General features: G+C 36.3%; 1 protein-coding gene across 1 annotated transcript in view; it reads right to left on the reverse strand.

Moving 5' to 3' along the window:
• NBEAL1 (neurobeachin like 1) overlaps positions 1–22,187 on the reverse strand; it is a 150,929-nt gene that overhangs the window by 109,227 nt on the left and 19,515 nt on the right. Inside the window, exons 3-6 of the mRNA XM_054585818.1 lie at positions 17,682–17,773; positions 13,139–13,300; positions 3,556–3,637; positions 2,893–3,020 (exon numbers count right to left, since the gene is read on the reverse strand). Coding sequence (XP_054441793.1) covers positions 2,893–3,020; positions 3,556–3,637; positions 13,139–13,300; positions 17,682–17,773 — 464 coding nt within the window. The remainder of the gene's footprint in view (positions 1–2,892; positions 3,021–3,555; positions 3,638–13,138; positions 13,301–17,681; positions 17,774–22,187) is intronic.

Raw genomic sequence — 22,187 nt, forward strand, 5'->3', positions numbered from 1 at the left:
GATATAAGCTCAAACTCTTGCAAAAATTTCAAAAATAAAAACAGTACAAATAACTTTAAATATAGTTTACCCAGGTTCACTGTTAAAATGTTATCCCAAATGCTTTACCATTTGTTCACTCTCTCCCCACACAGTGCACATATATTTATAAATATACATATTCAGACATATAATTTTTTCAGAACATTTGAGGGGAAATTATGGATATTCTGGCCTTTAGTAAATACCTCTTAAGAACAGGGATATTTTCTTAAGTAAAAGCACAGTGTAGTTATAAATGTCAGTACATTTAACATTAATACATTTATTTGATCTGCCACTCATAATCCATTTTTGTCAACTGACCAAGTAGTGTCCTCTATAGCATTCTCTTACCCCCCACCCTAGTACAGGTTCCTGTCCAGGGTCAGGTATTGAATTAAGCTGTCATGTCTCTTTAGCTTCCTTTAATCTGAAACATTTCCACCACCTTTCTTTATGACACTTTAAAAGAACACTGTCCCCACCCTTTTTATTCATTAAAATATTCTTCATTTTGGGTTTGCTTGATGTTCCCATATAATTAGATTCAATTTACGCATAACTGGCTGGAATACTGTATGAGCAATGATGTGTCCTTTGACTTGTCACAGCTGGAGGCATGGAATGTCCATCTGCTTCTTATTGACGTTAATTCTGATCATCCCATCAACATACTATCAGCACTATACAAAATAATTACTAATTTTTCCTTTGCAACAAATTTGTAATCTGTGGGGAAACATTTTAAAACCATTTGAAAATGGTCCTTATCCAAACCTGTGTCCATCTTAGAGGGTGTTTGGATGAGATTAACTTTTAAACTGGAGAACTCTGGATAAAGAAGATTTTCTTCAGAAAGTGCCTCCTCCAATCAGTTAAAAGTCTGAGTAAAGAAAAAGACTGGCCTCTCCAAGCAAGGAGGAATTAATTTTCCAGTAGATTGCCTTTTGACTTCACCTGCATGCAGCAGTTCTGGGTGGCCAGCCTGACTGCCTTTGGACTGGGACTGGAACATCAGCTCTCTACCCACCAGCCTTCAGACTGTAAACTGCACCACTGATTTTCCTGTGGTGCAAGCCTGCCAATCCACATGACAGATTCAGACTGCCAGCCTCTATAATCACATGAGGCAGTGGCTTATAATAAACTCTTTCTAAACACACACATACACACACCACTAATAATTTTATTGCTATGGAGAGCCCTAAATAATAAAGACAATTTCTCTCAAGGCAAAAAGAAAAACAAATATATAAATAAGAAGATATGACTATTATTTTTAATAGCTGGAGCATGTGTTCATAGTATTCTACTTCTCACTTCTTGCTTTAACTAAAGGATGAGTTATCTAAGTAAAATAACACTAAATAGATCATAAAAATTATTATCATATAACCTACATAAATGTTGTCTGTTATAAATTCTTCACCATCATCTAATGTTGGCTATTCAAAGTGAGGGTATATTATCCTAAAAACCCTGAGAGTCTGTAAAAGTGAAACATTTCAGTAATGAAATGTTATAGGAAGTGGGAATTATTTATAGGTAGGTCAGGTTAAATTGAATATGGAAATGAAAAAATCTTGAGATTGAAAGTACACCCGATTTGGGAGACCTAAAAAAGAGGTCTCATTGTGGGTGATGATACAAATCTTCCTAATCTGTGCCCACAGGTTAAGAAACATACGTGAGTTTAAGACTCTTCTCTCTGAGCTCTGTACTGGTAATTATGCTGTCACTAACTTCCAAATCCATCTTTGGAAGTTTTGTGATTCTGGGACAGGCATTCTGCAAACTCTGTTTCTCTTTCCCTTTGTGATTCTGGGACAGGCATTCTGCAAACTCTGTTTCTCTTTCCCTAGCCACTGCACTGTTGGGTTCACCAAAAGTGAGTATTAAATGGGGCCCAGAAGGCTGAAAGAGCAAAAAATGAATTGATTCCTTATTCCTTACTTTTTACCAGCCAATAGTTCTGAACTGTGGCATTCAGAGTTGGTTCCCATCTCAGCTTATTTTTGGCAATCTTAGAACTAAATTCTTTATGACTACACAGTAATACCCACACTGGCTAAGCAATACTCCTTCCTCAGAGGTCCAAGCCCCGGCACTGCAAACACCCAGTTTCTGATAACCCCCCTCTCTTCCCTTTGTTCCCACAGCCCCAGGTGAAGCAGCTGCTTTCCGGAGTCACTGTGTTTGTATTACATCAGTGTCCCCTATGCTTTTTAAGCTCTTTAATACCTATTTAAAAATTTCCTTGTATTATACAGGGTTGAGCAAAAGTAGGTTTACAGTTGTGCATGACTAAATAGTTATAAAAAATAAATACTAAATTAAAAGAAAATAATACAATAAATTATAATTAATAAAAATAAACTTTCACATTATTCACAACTGTAAGACTACTTTTGCCCCACCCTGTATCCTCTTTTTAAATACTTTTATAGTACGGCTTCTGTTTTCCTGACTAGACCCTAACCGGCACAACACGCTCCATAAATAAAAATAAGTGGACAAAATATTGTTTTTTCAATATTTTGAAAAATTGGGTGAATCATTTTCAAATTATAAAGTATACTTTAAAAACAGAGAACTTTCTTTGAAAAATATGTACTGTGCTTTGATATTTTCCTATCTGATTATTAGCATTTAATTGCATTACAAATAAAAGTTTAGGGTAAACTGATTATCTGGAAGGGGCATTTAACATGAATTTATTACCTCCATTTATAGCTCTCTACCTCAGAAAGAGAGATAGGGATCATCTTATATACATCTTACCAACTGCTCTCAGAGAAAATAAGACTTGCTTTGAAGAATTATACATATGACACTCAGGTTAAAATGAAAATTATGATTTATAAGACATACCCTGAAATTCTGTGTCTCCAATTCCGATATGGATCATATAAACTTTCACAAAATGCCAGTGCATGGATCACAAATTCTTCAATAGATGTCTGATCTGCCAATTCCTTCTCTTTTTTTTTGCTTTTTAACTGAGAATAAAATTAATCATAAAATTATATCTAGTTAAAAATATTAAATAGTACAACATCCTTACCTATATCATAAAAGGACTACATGTTTCATCATCATCTAATAATAAATCATTTTATTCAAATAAAAGCCTAAGTTTCATTTGAATCTAAAGATAATCAATCAGATGCACTAAATACAACCTCTCAAATTTTATTAACTTCCTAGGAAGGGTTTCCAATGAATAACCAAAGATCTTTCCAAAGTAAGTGTTCAACAAGACATTTTATGAATACATAAAATGACAAATTATGTCATTTAAAAAAGTCATTTATAAAACATTTTAATTTTTTAATTAAAATACATTAATTTCTTCTTTTAGCTAATAAGTATGAGATGCCCTAAATATATTGTGCCAAAGATAATTTTAATTCTCTTCTCTATTATTAGGTTCCTCTGAAAATATTTAACTTTACTAACTACACCTTTGAAAAAAGTAAAACCTAGTTACTCTCAGTAAAAGCAGCAAAAAAGAATATATTAATTCACACCTACTTGCTGGATATAAAGTGTTGTCATAGTGATGACATGATTAATGTAAGAGCAAGTACCAATTTCTTCCACATTAGATAGATTTCTGTGAGAAAAAAATACATGTATATTTGTTACATGTGAATAGTGAGATGTATGCTCAGGTATTGAGGTTGGATTTTGAAAATATGTTGGCATATGAAATAAAATACATTTATTAAAGCTTAAAATCAATACAGTTACATAACTGCTTTCTCATTGAGAATGTGATACACACCTCAAGCACCATTTAACTACTATAAACAGAGAATGTTTAGGAAGTATAAGCTGATTAACATTTATTATAGACAAACTGGAAAAAAATTACAAAGTAGAAATGAAAGGAAAAATATCACAAATATTCTTACAAACCAAACATTAACAACTATTTACATTCTGGATTATTTCTTGTCAGGGTTGTTTTTCCCTATTGCAGATTCTTAGTTTGGATTTTGTACCTGTTACAGTCATTACAACACACATGCAGTTTTATAGTTCTCTTTGCTTACTGAAATTATAATTACATTTTTAGACTTGAGGGCACAGTGCATTTCTTGTTTAAAGCAGTGGGTCAAGACTTCCAATGAAGTTGGAGGCATAGGTACACATGCCTCACCTCTTCGCACAACTAGAGCAAAAATTACAACTAGACTACAAAATAAATATCACCCGGAAACATCAGAAAATCAAGCTGTATGGAGGTCCAACAACCAAGGAGTTAAAGAAACCACATGCATCCAGACAGGTAGGAGGGGCAGGGACACACAGAGAAGTGGAAAAGGGTGGAGATGCACGACAGGTGGTCCCACATCCACCTGTGGTAGATAAAAACTGGGAGGGACACCTTGGGAGTGAGGGATCCCAGCCCCAGAACAGACCACCAAGCCCAGGGTTCCTGAACCAGGAAGATAAGTTCCCATAACTTCTGGCTGTAAAAACTAGTGCGGATCGGGGCAGCAGAAGAAATGGCAGGATTCTCAGGAGACTCCTCATTAAGGGCCTGCAACAGACTTAGGACTTACACAGACTCACCCCCTCTGGGATTCAGCACCAGGGTAATAGCCGCAAGGGCCCCAGTGGAATACGGGGAGAAATTACAGTGACTGGAAACAGGGTGAGTGTTGGGAGACAGCTTCCTCCAGGGCAAAACTCCAGAGGTCCAGCATTGTCCCCTCTCTGAGCTTTCTCCCACAGAGCTACAGAGCTGTGACACAGGTCACCCCACCTTGGCAATACCTAAGTCTCCAACCCATACAACTTACAAGCATGCTTTTCCATCACCAGGCCACATTACTAAGAGAGTCAAAGTGGCTCTACCTAATACACAGAAACAAACAGGGAGGCTGCCAAAATGAGGTAACAAAGAAATATGGCCCAAATGAAGTAACAGAACAAAACTCCAGAAAAAGACCAAAACGAAATGGAGATAAGTAACCTATCAAACACAGTGTTTGTAAAACACTGGTTATCAGGATTCTCAAGGAACTCATTGGATACTTCCACAGCATAAAAAAGACCCAGGCAAAAATGAAGGTTACAGTAAGTGAAATAAAAAAAAATCTACAGGTAAGCAACAATGGAGGGAATGAAGCCAAGAATCAAACCAACAATTTGGGACATATGGAAGGAAAAAACATTCATCAGAACAGCAAGAAACAAAAAGAATTAAAAAACATGAGGATAGGGTAAGGAGCCTATGGGACATCTTCAAACATACCAACATTCAAATCATAGGGGTGCCAGAAGGAGAAGAAGAGCAAGAAATTGAAAACTTATTTGAAAAAATAATGAAAGAAAACTTCCCTAATTTGGTGAAGGAAATAGACAAACAAGTTCAGGAAGCACAGAGAGTACCAAATAAGATGGACCCAAAGAGGACCACACCAAGACACATCATAATTAAAATGCTAAAGGTTAAAGATAGAGAATCTTAAAAGCAGCAAGACAAAAGGAGACAGTTACCTACAACGGACTTTCCATAAAACTATCAGCAGATTTCTCAAAAGAAACTTTGCAGGCTAGAAGGGACTGGCAAAAAGTATTCAAAGTGACGATAAGCAAGGACCTACAACCTAGATTACTCCATCTAGCAAAGCTATCATTCAGAATGGAAGGGCAGATAAAGTGCTTCCCAGGCTAGGTATAACTAAAGGAGTTTATCACCAAGCCATTATGACAGGAAATATCAAAGGGACTTATTTAAGACAAAAGATGATCAAAACTGTGAACACGAAAATGGCAATAAATTCACAGAGATCAACAACAGAATCTAAAAAAACAAACTAAGCAGACAAGCAGAATAGGAACAGAATCATGGGAGGGTTACCAGCTACAGGGGAAGGGAGAAAACAGGGGAAAAGGTGCAGGGATTAAGAAGTACAAATTTGGTAGGTACAAAATAGGTAGGGGCATATTAAGAGCAGTATAGGAAATGGATAAGCCAAAGAACTTATATTGATAAGCCATAGACATGAACTTAGGGGGGGATGGCTGGAGGGAGTGAAGGTACCAGTGGACGGGGACAAAAGGGGAAATACCGGGACAACAGTAACAGCATAATCAATAAACTAGAGTTTAAAAAATAAAATAAGGTAGTAGGTCAATAATGCTTGGTAATTAATTAATATATGGCCCTCATTTTTCTTTTATTTTCAAAGACTGCGTCTGAGAGGTAAGACACAGAAAATGCCAGCATTTCCTGTATCTAACATCACCACTATTTTTCTTGGCAGAGCAAAACAAACTCTTAATTTTCTGTTCTGAGACACTGTGACATTGAAAAATACCTTGTACCTTAAAATCCAGTATGTGCTTAACAAACAGAAAAAACTAACTGAATTAATAGGTTTGTTAAGAAATCAGATTGGCATGACATGTTCAAGAAAACAGAGTAAAGCAGAGGTAAAATTCAAAGACTGTATGGAGGACTCCAGGAAGATGGTGGAGCAGAAAGTACCAGGAATCTGTCTCCACACCTAGAAAACAGTAGCACTTGTAAAACTGGCCTGATATAACTATTTGGAACTCCAGAGTCTACTGAAGGCTCACAACATTCAGAGGAAGACTTGGACAGTAAGTTGTAGTTAATGTTGGTTAATTTTGGTCAACTTTAGCTAATAACACGCATAGAAATTACCCAGCCCCCAACCCAGCCATGTGATTGGCAGCTATGCAAACAGTCCTGGAACAACTTGCTAACAGCTTAAAAGAACCAGAATGGGCAAAAAAGACCTTATCCTCCAAATATAAAGGGTTTGTGCTCTTTTATTGATTGCTGGTTTTTATCACAAAGGTTCAGACAAAGAGGCAGGCAGTGTTGTTTTTGCACTTATCCCTATTGTCTCAAGTCCCTCTCCCCCTGCTGAAGTACATTCCAGGGAATTTAAAAGGCCACCATGGAAACAATCTCAACATAATAAAAGCCATTTATGAAAAATTCACAACAAACATCATACACAATGGTGAGGACTGAAAGCTTCTCCTCTAAGAACAGAACAAGGCAAGGATGGCCACTTTTACCACTTCTATTCAACATAGTACTAGGAAGTTCTAGCCAAAATAATTAGGGGGAAAAAAAAAATTAAAAGCATCCAAATTGGAAAGGAAGAAGTAAAACTATCTATTTGCAAATTATATAATCTTATAGGTAGAAAACTCTAAAGATTACACACATACACACAATTAGAACTAGTAGATGTAATCAGGACAACTGTAATAGCATAATAATAAAATACAATTTAAAAAAAAAGAACTAGTCAATGAATTCAGCAAAGTAGCAGGATATAAGGTCAACACATAAAAGCCAATTACATTCAAGTAACACAAGGAATAACCTGAAAAGGAAATCATGAAAAGGATTCCATTTACATTACCATCAAAAGGAATAAAATAGGAATTAACCAAAGGAGAAGACTTCTACACTGAAAACCAAAAACTGCTGAAAGAAATTAAAGAAAACATAAGTAAATGGAAACATATCATGTTCATGGTTTGGAAGACTTTTTTTTTAAAGATTTTATTTATTTATTTTTAGAGAGAGGATAAAGGAGGGAGAGAAGCATGACATATGAGAGAAACAGCAATTGGTTGCTTCTCTTCCGCCCCCTACTGGGGATGGCCTGCAAACCAGGCATGTGCACTGACTACGAATAGAACTGGCAACTTCTCGTCCACAGGCCGCTGCTCAACCCACTGAGCCACACAAGGCAGAGCTGGAAGACTTACTATTATTAAAATGCCAATATTAACCAAAGCAATCTACATATTCAATACAATCCCAATCAAAATCCCAGTGATGTTCTTTCAGAAATAGAGAAAAACCCACGCTAAAATTTATAAGGAATCTCAAGGGACCCCAAATAGCCAAAAAAAATCCTTAAAAAAATAAAAATATAAAAGAACAAAATGGAGGATTCATACTTCCTGATTTTATCTTAGTAAAAAGCAACAATCATCAAAATACTACAGTACTAGCATATAAGACAAACATGTAGACCAATGATATAGAGAGCCCAGAAGTAAATCCTCATTGATGGTCAAAGATTTTTGACAAAGGTGACAAGATCATTCAATGGGGAAAGACAGTCTTTACAAAAATGGTGCTGGAAAAATTGGAAATTCAAATGCAAAGAATGAAGTTGTACCCTTACTTGACAACATATATAAAAATTAACTCCAAATGGATCAAGGATCTAAGTTTAAGACCCAAAACAATAAAAGTCTTAGAAGAAAATAGGATGAAAGCTTCATGACATTAGATTTGGTGATGATATCTTAGATACAACACCAGAGGTATAGGAAACAACAACAACAAAAAGACCAAACTGGACTTTATGAACATTTTAAATTTTTGTGCATCAAAAGACACTATCAAAAAGGCAACCCATACAATGGGAAAAAATATCTGCAAATCATATATTTGCTATCCAGAATATATAGATAACTCCTAAAACTCAACATCAAAAAATAACCCAATTCAAAACCAAGCAGAAGACTTGAATAGATATTTCTCCAAAGAAAATATATGAACATAAAAAGATGCTCAACATCATTAATCATTAGGGAAGTGCAAATCAAAGCTACAATGAGATCACCTCATATTCATTAGAATAGCTATTATCAAAACAACAGAAAACAATACAAATATGGAGAAATTGTAGCTCTTGTGCATTGCTGATGAGAGTGTAAAATGATGCAGCCACCACTACAGAGCACAGTATGGTAGTTACTAAAAAAATTGAAACTAGAATTATCATAGGATCCAGCAATTCCACTGCTGAGTATATATCCAAAAGAATGAAAAGCAGGGTTAAAGACCTGTTCATAGCAGCATTATTCATAATACCTAAAACATGCAAGCAACCCAAATGCCATCCAAGAATAAATAAGCAAAATGTGGTCTTTACATACAGTGGAATGTTAGTCAACCTTAAAAATAAAGGTTATTCTATAATATGGTACAACATGTATGAACCTTGAGAACGTTATGCTAAGTTAAATAAGCCAGCATCCAAAAGACAGATACAGTATGTTTTCACCTATCAGTCAAAATCAGAGAGACAGAAAATGGAATGGTGGTTGCCAGGGACTGGGGGGAGGGGAGAATGGGGAATTACTGTTTAATGCATATAGAGTTTTAGTTCTTCAAGATGAAAAGAATTATGAGGATATTTGGCAGTCATAGTTGCACAATGACTTGTGTGTATTAAAAAACACTGAACTGTACACTTAAAAATGGTTAGGATGGTAAGTTTTATGGTATGTGTATTTTACTACAATAAAAAAAGTGAAAAAATATGCAAGCAGAAAAAATAAATCATAAAGAAAAATATGCCACAAGCATCTGGTGGGGGGAAAAAAAACTTCTGCAAAACTTCAATAATGTGAAAGTAGGACCCATCTTCCCCCTAAAAACAAGATGGACAAAAAGCAGATTTAAAGATATCAAAAAACTGACAAGGCAGTGAAAAACTAAAATGCCAAGATGCTGAAAAAGTAAAACCATAAAGTTAAGAGAACTGTACTTAAGTCTATTTTTGCCCTCAGGATGTCTGCCTTTTTAGACAGAAGTAGATGAAACAGTGAAAAGCTGATGAGTGATTTTGACAGTCCCACAGTGCTAAAAGGGGATAAAAACTGGAATCCAGAACCCAAAAAGTACTAAGGCTTTGCTTTGAGATCCCAAAAAACAACACTCAAGAAGGGTGAAAATGGATCAGTATTCATATAGACTGAAGTCCAAATCTCAATCACTGACTGTATTAGGGAGTGTTCTGAAAGCTAATATAAGTCATCTCTGAAGAGAAGTAGTATCATCTTAGGCCTGAAATTATCTACGATTTTTCTAAAGCAATGCAAAGCACTCAGTCAAAAAGAGCTATTCAGTTCAGAACACAAGTGTGAAAACCAAAATCAAAAATACAGAAAAAAGGTAACCAAAAACCGAAAAAGTAAAAGGAAAATAAAAAAGAGGAAAGAGCCAGGCATAAAAGAATAAAAATTATTTGATCAATTTGATTTATACCATATGATATAACTTATAAAAGGACTCTAATGAACAAAATAACAAGCAGAACAGGAACACAATCATAGATATAGAGATCACATGGAAGGTTATCAGCTGGAAGGTGAAGGGAGAGAATGGGGGGAAAGGTGGAGGGATTAAGAAGCATCTTTGGTAGGTACAAAATAGACAGGAAGACGTTAACAACAGCATAGGAAATGGAGACATCAAAGAACTTACATGCACGACCCATGAACATGAACTAAGGTGGGTATTGCTGGAGGGAATGGGGGTACTGGGTGGGAGACAAAGGGGGAGTAATTGGAACAACTGTAATTGCATAACCTATAAAATACACTAAAAATAAAGAAAAATAAAGAAAATCAAGGAAATGTCAAAAAAAAAAAACAAACAGTTAACTCTGGAGAGTGGTGAGGGGTAGCTATTAAGAGAGGGCATAGAACGGGTTTCTAGGGTACCAATAACGTACTATTTCTTGACCTTGAGTGGTGACAAGTGTATTCAATTTGTAATTTATTTAGCAGTACCTTTGTCATCTGACCACTGTCTGCATGTTATATTTTAATAAAAAAATAGTTCCATAGCAAGAGTAAGACACTAAAAGCAGTTTACCCTGAATTCAGGCAATAAGAGGATACAGTTTCTGTAGTGAATTTAAAGACAATAACAAAACTGATGAAAAACCAGTCTACTTTTTTTAGTATCACCAAGTGTAAGTGATTGGCAGCTGTTGAACATTAAATTTATCATGAGAGATTATCTCCTACCAAAAAAAAAAAATCAACCAAAACCTGGGTTGAAAATTCCACTGCTTTCCTCTATTACCAATAGCTAAACACATTAGATTTAAAACAATTACTTATCTACAGGATTTTTTATTTCAATAAAATTGTACTAGGTACTTAACAGGAGAAAATATAGCAAATCAACTATCACAGCAGCCAACACATGAGTACATTCTTTTCCCTCAATCCTTATAATATTTATATTATTCTTCTAAATTTTAAAGACAAAAAAGGGCACAAAATCAGAAATGTGCCTAAGGTTCTCGGAGAGACTAAATTAGGAGAGAAACATTATACAACTCAACACCAGAAAGAGAAACAATCCAATTAAAAAATGTGCAAAGGACTTGAATAGACACTTCTCCCAAGAGGACATACAAAGGGCACAGAGACATACGAAAGGATGCTCAGCATCACTAGCCATCAGAAAAATGCAAATTAAAACCACAATGAGATACCACCTCACACCAGTCAGAATGGCCATCATAAACAAATCAACAAACAAGTGCTGGCAAGGTTGTGGAGAAAAGGGAACCCTAGTGCACTGTTGGTAGGACCCTAGTGCACTGTTGGTAGGAATGCAGACTGGTGCAGCCACTGTGGAAAACAATATGGAATTTCCTCAAAAAACTGAAAATGGAACTGCCTTTTGACCCCATTATTCTACTCCTGGGAATATACCCAAAGAATCCCAAAACACCAGTTTCAAAAGAATTATGCACTCCCATGTTCATAGCAGTGCTATTTACAACAGCCAAGATTGGAAACGGCCTAAGTGCCTATCAGTAGATCAATGGATTAAAAAAACCTGTGGTACACCTACACAATGAAATACTAAACAGTGGAAAGTAAGAGGGAACTCCTACCATTTGCGACAGCGTGCATGGAGCTGGAAACTATTATGTTAAGTGAAATAAGTCAGTCGGCGAAGACAAATACCATATGATATAACTTATAAGAGGACTCTAATGAACAAAATAAACTAACAAGCAAAATAGAATAACAGACATGGAAACATGCAACACAGTGACAGCTACCAGAGGGGCAGGGAAAGGGAGATAATGGTAGAAAGAAGGGGAAGGGCTCAAAGAACATGTATGAATGACCATGGACATGGACAGGGGGTGGGGACTGACTGTGGGACCAGGAGTGGGCTGGGTGGAGGGGGACAAAGAGGGAAAAATTGGGACAACTGTAATAGAACAATAAAAAAAAATTGTGGTAATATCTACACAATAAAATACTACACAGCAGAAAGAAGGAATTCCTACCTTTTGCGACAACATGGATGGAACTGGAGAGTATTATGCTAAGTGAAATAAGCCAGTCAATGAAAGATAAATACCATATGATCTCACTTATAAGAGGAATCTAACAAACAAAATAAACTAATGAGCAAAACAGACCCAGAGGCATGTAGTCATGGAACAGACTAACAGCTCTAACAGGGGAAGGGGGGAGGCAGGGACTGATTGGAAAGGTGAAGGGAGTAGTCACAGAACATGGATGTAGGACCCATGGACACAGACAACGGTATGGTGATTGACTATGGACGTGGGGGCAGGCTGGGTAGAGGGGGGCAAAGGGGGAAAATTGGGACAACTGTAATAGCATAAACAATAAAGTATTTAAAAAATAAAAATAAAAACATAGACTTTTAAGAGATATGGGATGGCCCAGCTGAACAGTTCTTAAATTTTGATATGCAGATTAACTCAGAATTTGTGCAAAGTCAAAATGCCTGAGCTCTTTTGTATCAGAAATTCTGTAAGTAAGGATCAAGCTCTATATTTCTATTAAGTTTTCCAGCTGATACTTAGGCATACCAAAATTTAAGTACCAGAGACCTAATTATTTATAAATCTGCAAAATAAAAGCTGTAAAAAATTATACTTCCTTGGTACAGTTATAAAACATTAGAAAAATGCATTTCAAAAGTGATAATGCACAGTACTACAAATGAATATATCTGTATAGGTGAGGACCAGACAGAAAACAGCAGTACAATAAAGTTGGTTAGGAAAACTCCTGTCACTATCTTTATCTGAAAGCAATTTAAAAAAAAATCTAGGCTGAATTTCTCTAAAACTTGGTATAGCAACTAGAAGGCTTTCCAATATAATAACAAAACACAAGCCTATTGCAAAAGGTGCACTCATTCTTTAATGCTCTGTATGGAAAAAATACTAGTAACAATAAATCATTACCATTTTGGTAATACTTACTTAAAACAAATAACTAGTTTATTTGTACCAGATACCTGCACAGAATAATGAAGAATTTAACAAGCAAAATTGATAAGGCTTGCTGTTGCTCCTCTAACCCATCTGCCATTTTCTGAACACATTGTAGTAGCTGGATACTCAGAACCTGCAGAATATTGTCAGGAAGCAGAGATATTCCTGGAGGCACATCATCTACCCTACAACAGAAGGGGCACAAAATACGAAGGATGTTTAAATAGAGGAATAAAAAATGTTTCACACGTTAGAAAAATTGCACTTTCAGCTCAAATCCTTAAGAAGCTCTTTTATTCCAGATACTCTGTGCCTTCTCTGCAAGACACCCCCAGATGACAAGTGATGCTTTAGAAGATTTTTAGAGAGGAGTGGTTAGTCTTACTTCAGAGGAGGCTTACTGAAAAAAAAGAGACAAAGAGGGAGGCTTTTTATATTTTTCAATTTTGCTATTTTTAAAGAAAATGTTTAGAATATAAATTAAGTTCACTTTCTATTTAGAAACACAATGTATGTATGTATGTGTGTATACTGTTTCTTAAAAAAAAAAAAACAACTAGCAAAGAGAAATGAAGTACCCATACTAAACAATATTTGCCTACATAGATGTTACCCAAGCTATGTGATCAGAAGAGGGAGAGAAGGTAACCAAAGAAAGGAAAGCAAAAAGATAAAGAGGTGAATGTAGAACCCCAAGTATGAGCATTCAATGGATTTTTTTCAAGTACTATTTCAATATTTTTGACAACTGGTTTCTGTGTAGAAAGATAATACTGATCACCCTGACCAGGTAGCTCGGCTGATTAGAGCACTGTCCTGATACACAAAGGCTGTGGGTTCCAGCCCTGGTCGGGGACCAACCGATGAATGCATGAATTGATTGAGCAACAAATCAAGGTTTCTCTCTCCCTTCCTCTCTCTAAAATCAATAAATTTTCAAAAAAAAAATTTTTAGGAAAGACTATATTGTTCATTCAGGGCAAAAGCCAACACCAGATGTGACTGGCTCATTTATGTGTCCCTTAAAATAAAAACTCCCTAGATTCTAAGTCATAAGACCTGCATACTAAGTTCCACCTCTGTAACACGAAGCACTTCATTTAGTCTCTAAAGTTCCCTAGTCTATAAAACTATAGTATCACCTGCCTTATTTCACAGGGCTCTGAAACCAGAAAGTCAAATATGCATTTTCAGCTTTAAAATATGCAGAAAACTCGAAAAATGTAATATATTTTCAATATATTATACCATCACTAAAGCCTAAGAACCTCTTCATGAGTCACTTATACTAATTTCCCCACCTCTATTAAGAAAAAAACCCAAATCGCAAAAGCAGCACCTTAAAAAAACTGCTGTTAAATAACAATCATACAATATAACTGTCTATCTGCCAATAATGCTTAGTATCAAAGTATTACTCTTTTTACACTGAGTAAAAGGTTACTCCATTCACTGTGGACAGAAAAATTTAAAGCACATTACTAGTAGTCACATAAAAATATAAGATACATATTATTAGCCTCTTTCTGAACCATACTACAATGTAAAGTGTTTTATAAAATATACACCTGGCTTTAAATTACACAGAAAAAAAATCACAGAACACATTACCAAGACTGCCAAATTCGGTAACAATTTTACAAAATACATATTTCATTTTAGTCTGGGTATCACTTCATTGTAGCTGTGGAATCTTTCATTCGCTCTTATTCACAGATGGTACCAGAAAACTCTCATTTTTATACAAACCTTTTTCTTGCTGCAAAGCTAAGAAAGGTGATTAGAAAAACCAGAGCAGCTTCAAAATAATAAACAAAAATTTAAATGGAACCAATTTTCAAGATTAAGCTCAACTATTCCTCCTTACTTTTCCAAAAACATTAAGTCAACAAGAAACACAACATCCCATTTCTTAATATTCAATCCTAGTTACTTACAGGATTAGTCCCTTTTATCTTTAGGTGTACCATTCTCTAATTGCACACACTTTTTATTCTACTACACAGAAAAAAAAAATAGCTTCTAAAAGAGAAACCTATTTTTTTTTTCCTAAGCTCATTATAAAGCTGGGGCTTGGTTAGAACAAACTTCTGCATGATGTATAGTCAAAGTTAAAACTTTTAGCCACGTTCCTAAGCTGAGGATTTAAGAATACAGAAGCATTTTCCCACTTCTAGGACATTATTGCCCAAAATTCTATGTTCCTTTTTGCTGAAATTTCCCAAATCTGTTCTAGAAATCTGTTTCACTCCTCTGTTTGGCTACTGAATGTCTATACTAAAGCACTGATAATTATTGTCTACATCTATCACATGGAAAATGTCCAGCTTAAATTTCAAGGCTTTAAATTCCAGTAAAAGTAATTTTTGTCCTGTGTTATGAATTCTCTAACTTGTAAATTTTATAAAGTCAGTTTACTTTTTAAAGTAAAAAGTACTTTACTTATCTTTGATTATCTGTGAGTTTCTTATCTTTAAGGTTGACTAAACTAATTTAATACATCTTGGACATAGCATTCACTTAAAAAATTTAAAGTTTACTTACTAAAATCTAAATTTATCTTTCAGTGTTCTGAAAAAGGTATGAAACACAATTTTAAATAAGCCAACAAAATCACAAATAAAGCAATGCTCCTGGCATTCTTTCACTGACTTTTAAAATAGTAGTGGCAATATATGTTTACACAATGTTTTTAGAAATGACATCCCCAAAAAAGAGACATTAATAATGTAAGGATGATAACAAATGCCCCTTAGAAAATCCCAAGGATTCAAAGGCCCAAATCTTAACTCCATAATATCTCTTCGGCTCATGATTTGAAGTGAATTGTCAATTATTTAAAAAGCACTTCTTAGCACTAACTACAATAGTTTTTCGAGTAGAAATCAGTAATATATAATCTTATTTTGAGTTAAAGATTTAATATTGTATAAACCTGTTACAAAGACTCATAATCCAGTGAAGAACTCAGAAACTGTATTTATAAATAATGAAGCACTCTTGCTTTTGAAGCCTAACCACATCCTTTCCTAAGTTCAATGCATTGGTTCAAAGGTCTACTGAGTTTTTTTCTCTGACTTACTACAATCACCTCTTTACTGGGCTTCTTGCCTTCAGCCTTAACCCTTTCCAAATGCCATCAAAGCAACAACAACAACTTGATTATAACGCTCTTAGACAGAAAATTCTTTAGTAGAGACTTTCATAACAAAAAAATCCAAGTCCATTAACAATGCACCCCTGGCACTTCATGCTCTGGCCTCCCATTTGATTCTTAAGATTCAACTCATCTGTGCCTACCCTCTTATTGCCTACTTCCATCCCCAAACTGCAAATGCTTTCTTACTTGAAGATTTCTAATTCTCCAAATACTCTTTCTCATCATCGAACACCACCCATTTCTCCCCTCCCCTCTCAACACCTGTCTCTAAATGGGGTTTCTTTTGTAGTTAAAGTGTCTCCTCATTTCTCCAGCTTTTTAACACAGCAGACCTAACCTCTGTTATCTGACTTACAAGTAGTAGATCTTTGAGATGGCTTGAGATACCACTTTATCTGAGAAGCGGGCCTGGGAACTGTGAGAGTTGGGAAATGGTGGTAGGAAGAAGAATGGGAGAAAAGATTTGTACTTGTACTTTGCCATCAGATTTGAATTTTCCCCCCATTTATTGATTTTCAAGTCCAGCTTTTAAAAATATAAATACTTTACCACCTCTAAGATGTTCTTCAAAGGCCCTACTCTAAGGCTTCGAATAGAAGTAAGTTTCAACTCGAATGCCTGTGGTATAATAAAGAAATATTATGCAAATGAAGTGACTCATGGTGGGCCTTTAGACAGTTTTGAGAGGAGATGGCTACATCTCAAAGACCCTCTTCCCCCCTACTTTCTGTGAGGAGAGAGAACCTGGTAACTGAGTTAAACCATATGGTCAATGAGGTAATGAGACCCAAAAAAACTCTGGACACCCAAAGTTCAAAGAGTTTCCTCATTTGAACACACTGATGTTCAGGGAGGGCAACATGTCCTGACTACATAGGGATAGAGTATGGAAACCCTACATCAAAACCTGTCCAGACCCTGCCCTACATGTATCCTTGATGATAAAACCATTACCGCAAGTATAATGCTTTCAGTGAGTTCAATCACTCTAGCAAATTACTGAACCTGAGGGAGTCCTGAGAACCTGCAAATTTATAGCTAGTTGGTAAAAAGTGCACATGGCTCCCAAGACATGTAAACAGTGTTTGAAGTACAGGCTGTTTTATGGAGGACTTTGCCTTTAAGCTGCAGGTTCTGGCATTAACTCCAGAGTGTGAGAATTGAAGTGAACTGCAGGACATTCAGTTGCCAGGGGCTGGCCAAAGTGGAGATGGGCCTTCTAGAAGTAGAAGCCAAGTCTAGTATCAGCAAAAAAGACTGCTGTGATCAATTAGCAATGTCTGCCATGAGTACAGGATTATATAAGGGTATCATGTGTGTCATATAATTGCTATCCTTGTATATGTCATCAATGAAAAAATTAACAAACTCACCCAAGGGTAAGATTATTAAGTGTTTCTACATACCTGGTAGGCAGCTTTTCAAAGTCAACATCTAAGAATTGTTCATAGCTTGAAACAAAATTGTCCAACCATAGCTTCAGGTAATCTGGATCTTTCTGAAATTAAGAAAACCATTTGAGTATTAAGTATATCTGTCAGGAAAAAAAAAAAAAGTTTTTACTCCTATTAAGCAAATATAAGTGGATAAATCGAAAGAAGAAATAAAATGAAATCTCTAAGTAATACTCAGAAAGACACATGTTCTAAGTACAGTCAAAACTCGAATCTTGAACAATTTGGTTCTTGACCAAGTTGTTCACCAAAAAAAGCCTCAGTTGCCCTGACTGCTGTGGCTCAGTTGGTTGGGAATCACCCCGCCAAGGCAAAAGGTTGCTGGTTGTATTCTGGGTTCAGGCACATGCCTGGGTTGCTGGTTGAGTCCCGGCTGGGGTGTGTACAAGAGGCAACTGATGGGTGTTTCTCTCCCTCTGTTTCTCCTTCCCTTCCCTCTCTCTAAAATAAATAAATAAAAAATTTTAAACAAATGTCTCAGTTGTCTAACAAAACTTCGGGTCTCAATTCTCTACCTCACAACCATGCTGAACCTGTATGACCAGTCATGCATCTTTCAGGTGGCAAACAAAAGAGATTCTGTTTTCGAAAAAATCAGTTCTCCAATAGTTTTCTGAAACAAATTAAGTTCAAGAACCAAGGCTCCACTGAATAGCGAACCCTCAAATGGCTTTTCATGTCACTTACACAAAGAGTTACAGTCTTAATATCCCTTAAGACTCTAAAAAATTTGCTCTCCTCTCTCTCTGTAAACTTATCCAGTACTACCCTATACTACACCGGCTTGCTGGCTGTTAAAGGGACATGCCAGACTTGTAATGGCTGTTATCTCTATCCAAAACACTATTCCCTCAGACAGCTGAATGGCTAAATCCCTCATCTTCTTCAAGTCACTCTTCAAATGACATATTCTCAATGAAATCTAATTTTACCACCCTTTCTTAAAATTGCAAACCTTACTCACCTTTACCTTACCCTGTCCTGTTGCCCCACTTCATGTTTCTTTCTCACTTTCTAACATACTCTATAATTTACTTATTTATTAATTTGTCTGTCATTTCCCCTAAAATGTAGGTTTCACAAGTGTAGGGCCTATCTAAAGGCTCACCATGAACAACCTCTTTTTGTTTACTAATGGATACCAAGTGCCTAAAATAGTGCCTAGCATTGACCAGTTGCCCAATAAATATTTGTTAAATGAATTAATGAGAAATATAAAATGCATAAATAAAATTAATTTGAAAATGTATCATTAACCTAAACGTAAAAATGAAAACTAAAATCACCTGAAAGAAAATATAAGACTATCTTTGCAACCTTGTGGTAGACAAAAATTTCTTAGCTAGGACACAAAATCACAAACCAAAAAAAAGAAAGAAAATTATAATTATTTTAATCAAAATCAAAAAACTTCTACCCATTGAAAGACATCATTAAGAAATAAAAAGGCCATATATCAGCTGAAAATATTCTCAGTACATATATCTGACAAAGAACTTATACCAAGAATTTACAAACCTATACCTCGATTTAAAAATGAGCAAAAGACTCAAAACACTTTACAAAAGGGGATATACAAATGGATAAATAGTTCACAAAAGCATGCTCAACATCATCAGTTATTCAGAGAAATGAAAATTAAAATCAAATAAAACATCATTTATTAACCACTAGAATGACTAAAATTAGAGAGACTAAACATACTAAGATGGAGAGCTACTGGGACTCACAATTTTTTTTTAAAGATTTTATTTATTTATTTTTAGAGAAGAGAAGGGAGGGAGGAAGAGAAGGAGAGAAACATCAATGTGTGGTTGCCAAGCACGCACCCTCTACTGGGGGACCCAGCCTGCAACCCAGGGATGTGCCCTGGACTGGGAATTGAACCTGTGGCCCTTCGGTTTGTAGGCTGGCACTCAATCCACTGGGCCACAAGAGTCAGGGCTGGAACTAACATTTCTTGTGAGAGTATAAAATAGTATAATCACTTGGAAAATAATTTGGCATTTCTTCTAAAGTATATTTACCACATGGCCTATCCATTTCTCTTGAAAGTGAAAACATATCCACAAAAAACTTGTACAAAAATGTTCATGGAATGTCAAGACTCGAAACCGTAAAAATCCTAAAAAAAACATAAGCAATAAAATCTTGGACATTTCTCATTACAATATTATTTCTGCTATATTGCCTCAGGCAAGGGAAACAAAAGAAAAATACATAAATGGGACTACATCAAACTAGGAAGTTTTTGCACAGCAAAGAAGACCATCAACAAAATAAAAAGACAACCTACTGAATGGCTAAACTTGTTCACTGATACAGCTGAGAAGGGGGTAATATCCAAAATTTATAAAGAACATATAACTCAACCCCAAAAAAAGGATCCAGTTAAAAAATGGGCAAAGGATCCAAATAGACACTTCTCTAAAGAGTACATAGAGACGGCCAACAGACATATGAAAAGATGTTCTTAATCATTAGAGAAATGCAAATTAAAACCACAATGAGATATCACCTCACACCTGTCAGAATGGCTATCATCAATAAATCAACAAACAAGTGCTGGTGAGGATATGGAGAAAAGGGAACCCTCATGCACTGCTGGTAGAAAAAGAAATTGGTGCAGTCACTATAGAAAGCAGTTTAGAGTTACCTCAAAAAATTAAAAATCGAACTGTTAAGACCCAACGATCCCACGTCTAGGAATACATCCAAAGAAACATGAAACTGTGATTCAAAAGAATATATGCACCCCTATATTCACAGTAGTATTTATAGCAGCCAAGATTTAGAAGCAGCCCAATTGTCCATCAGTAGATGAGAGGATAAAAAAAGCTGTGTGTTGGGAAACAGCTTGCCTGGTTTCAGGAACTGTAACCCCACCAAGAGGCAGGAGGGCCCCGAGGCTGGAAATAATCAGGGAGGCCTTGGAGAAACAAGCCCCTGAGGAGACATAACTCGTCCCCCCTGGCAGGGGCATAGCTCCTGCCTTTCTTCCTGGCCCTGTGATGGTCGCTTGTTGATGACGGGTATGTTTTCTCATGTGGAGATAACAACCTAAGCCAGATAACGACCGATATGGGAAGCAGACAAGAAATTGGGGGACACAGAGAAAGGGCAAAAAGGCCCGCACCCCTCGGCTCAGCTTGGTCGTGGCTGGAGTCCTCATTCTATCTGAAAGAAGTCTCCTGTCTCTTAGCGGCTCCCTCCACCTGTCCGGCTCAGGCTTGAAATAGTACCGGAGACAGTCCTAAACTGGATCTGGCAGTTCCCAGGGAATTCAGGCCTAAAAGTAAATTCTTTAAAGTAAGCTTTGCTTTTCCCTCAGAAGCCAACTCATGCTGAGAAGGAAATTTACATTATTCACAGACCCTAACCCTACATCCTTAGGCACTACTGTGTTTACTACACTCTCATGTTTAGTTGTCTCTCTTGTTTACTAGTCTCCTCTTGGACCTATGTAAATTGGTGTGTTCCTGCCATTTGTTTTCTTCAAAGCATCACCCATTCTCTATGTACATTAACATACGGATGTAATGAGATAACCTGTGCATTCCTGTTACCTGTCCCCACTGATAACCTTTTCAATAAAAGCCTTTGAACAAAGGGACTCTGGGCCTTTCCCACTAGGGGGATGTGCCATGTCCCCTCTCCTGGCAAACAGAGAAGTGTTTGCAACGACTCTGTTTATTCCCTCATCCGTGACACCCCCTGGACAGGCTCTTCAGGATTCAGAGTCCCCGGTCCCACCTCAGCTGGCTCCAGACAGTAACCCTCAGATCCAGGAGTCCCACGCTCCACCACGGCGCTCCCTGCAATGCGTCATATGCCATGCACCACAGCTGTGATATATTTACACAATGGAATACTATTCAACTATAAAAAAGAAGGAAATCTTACCCTTTGCGACAGCATGAATGGACCTGGAAAGCATTATGCTAAGTGAAATAAGCCAGTCAGAGAAAGACAAGCACCATATGATTTCACTGATATGTGGAATCTGATGAACAAAATAAAATAAACAAAAGTAAACAAACAAAAACAGACTCATAGATAAAGACTGACCGCTGTCAGAGGGGAGGAAGGTTATGGGCTGGATGAAAAAGGTGAAGGGATTCAGAAAAAAAAAAACAAAACTGTCAGACACAGAGAGCAGTATGATTACTACCAGAGGGAAACGGGGTAATTGGAGGTAGAAGATGTTGGGGGAATAAATGGTGATCGAAGGACACTTAGAAGGTTGACCACCAAATACACTATACAGATGATGTATCATAGAACTATATACCTGAAACCTATGTAATTTTATTAACCAACATTACCCCCAATAAATTCAGTAAGAAAAAATATTCATAGTGTTCTAAAAAAATTCATAGAATTATTTTTAATAGCCCAAAGCTGTAAACAAACCACAAATCCATCAACACATTAAGTGATAAAAAACTGCTATATCCA

The sequence above is a fragment of the Pteronotus mesoamericanus genome, unplaced genomic scaffold (assembly GCF_021234165.1).
Source record: "Pteronotus mesoamericanus isolate MK-2021 breed Mesoamerican mustached bat unplaced genomic scaffold, CSHL_Meso_final contig_90, whole genome shotgun sequence".
Taxonomy (NCBI): domain Eukaryota; kingdom Metazoa; phylum Chordata; class Mammalia; order Chiroptera; family Mormoopidae; genus Pteronotus; species Pteronotus mesoamericanus.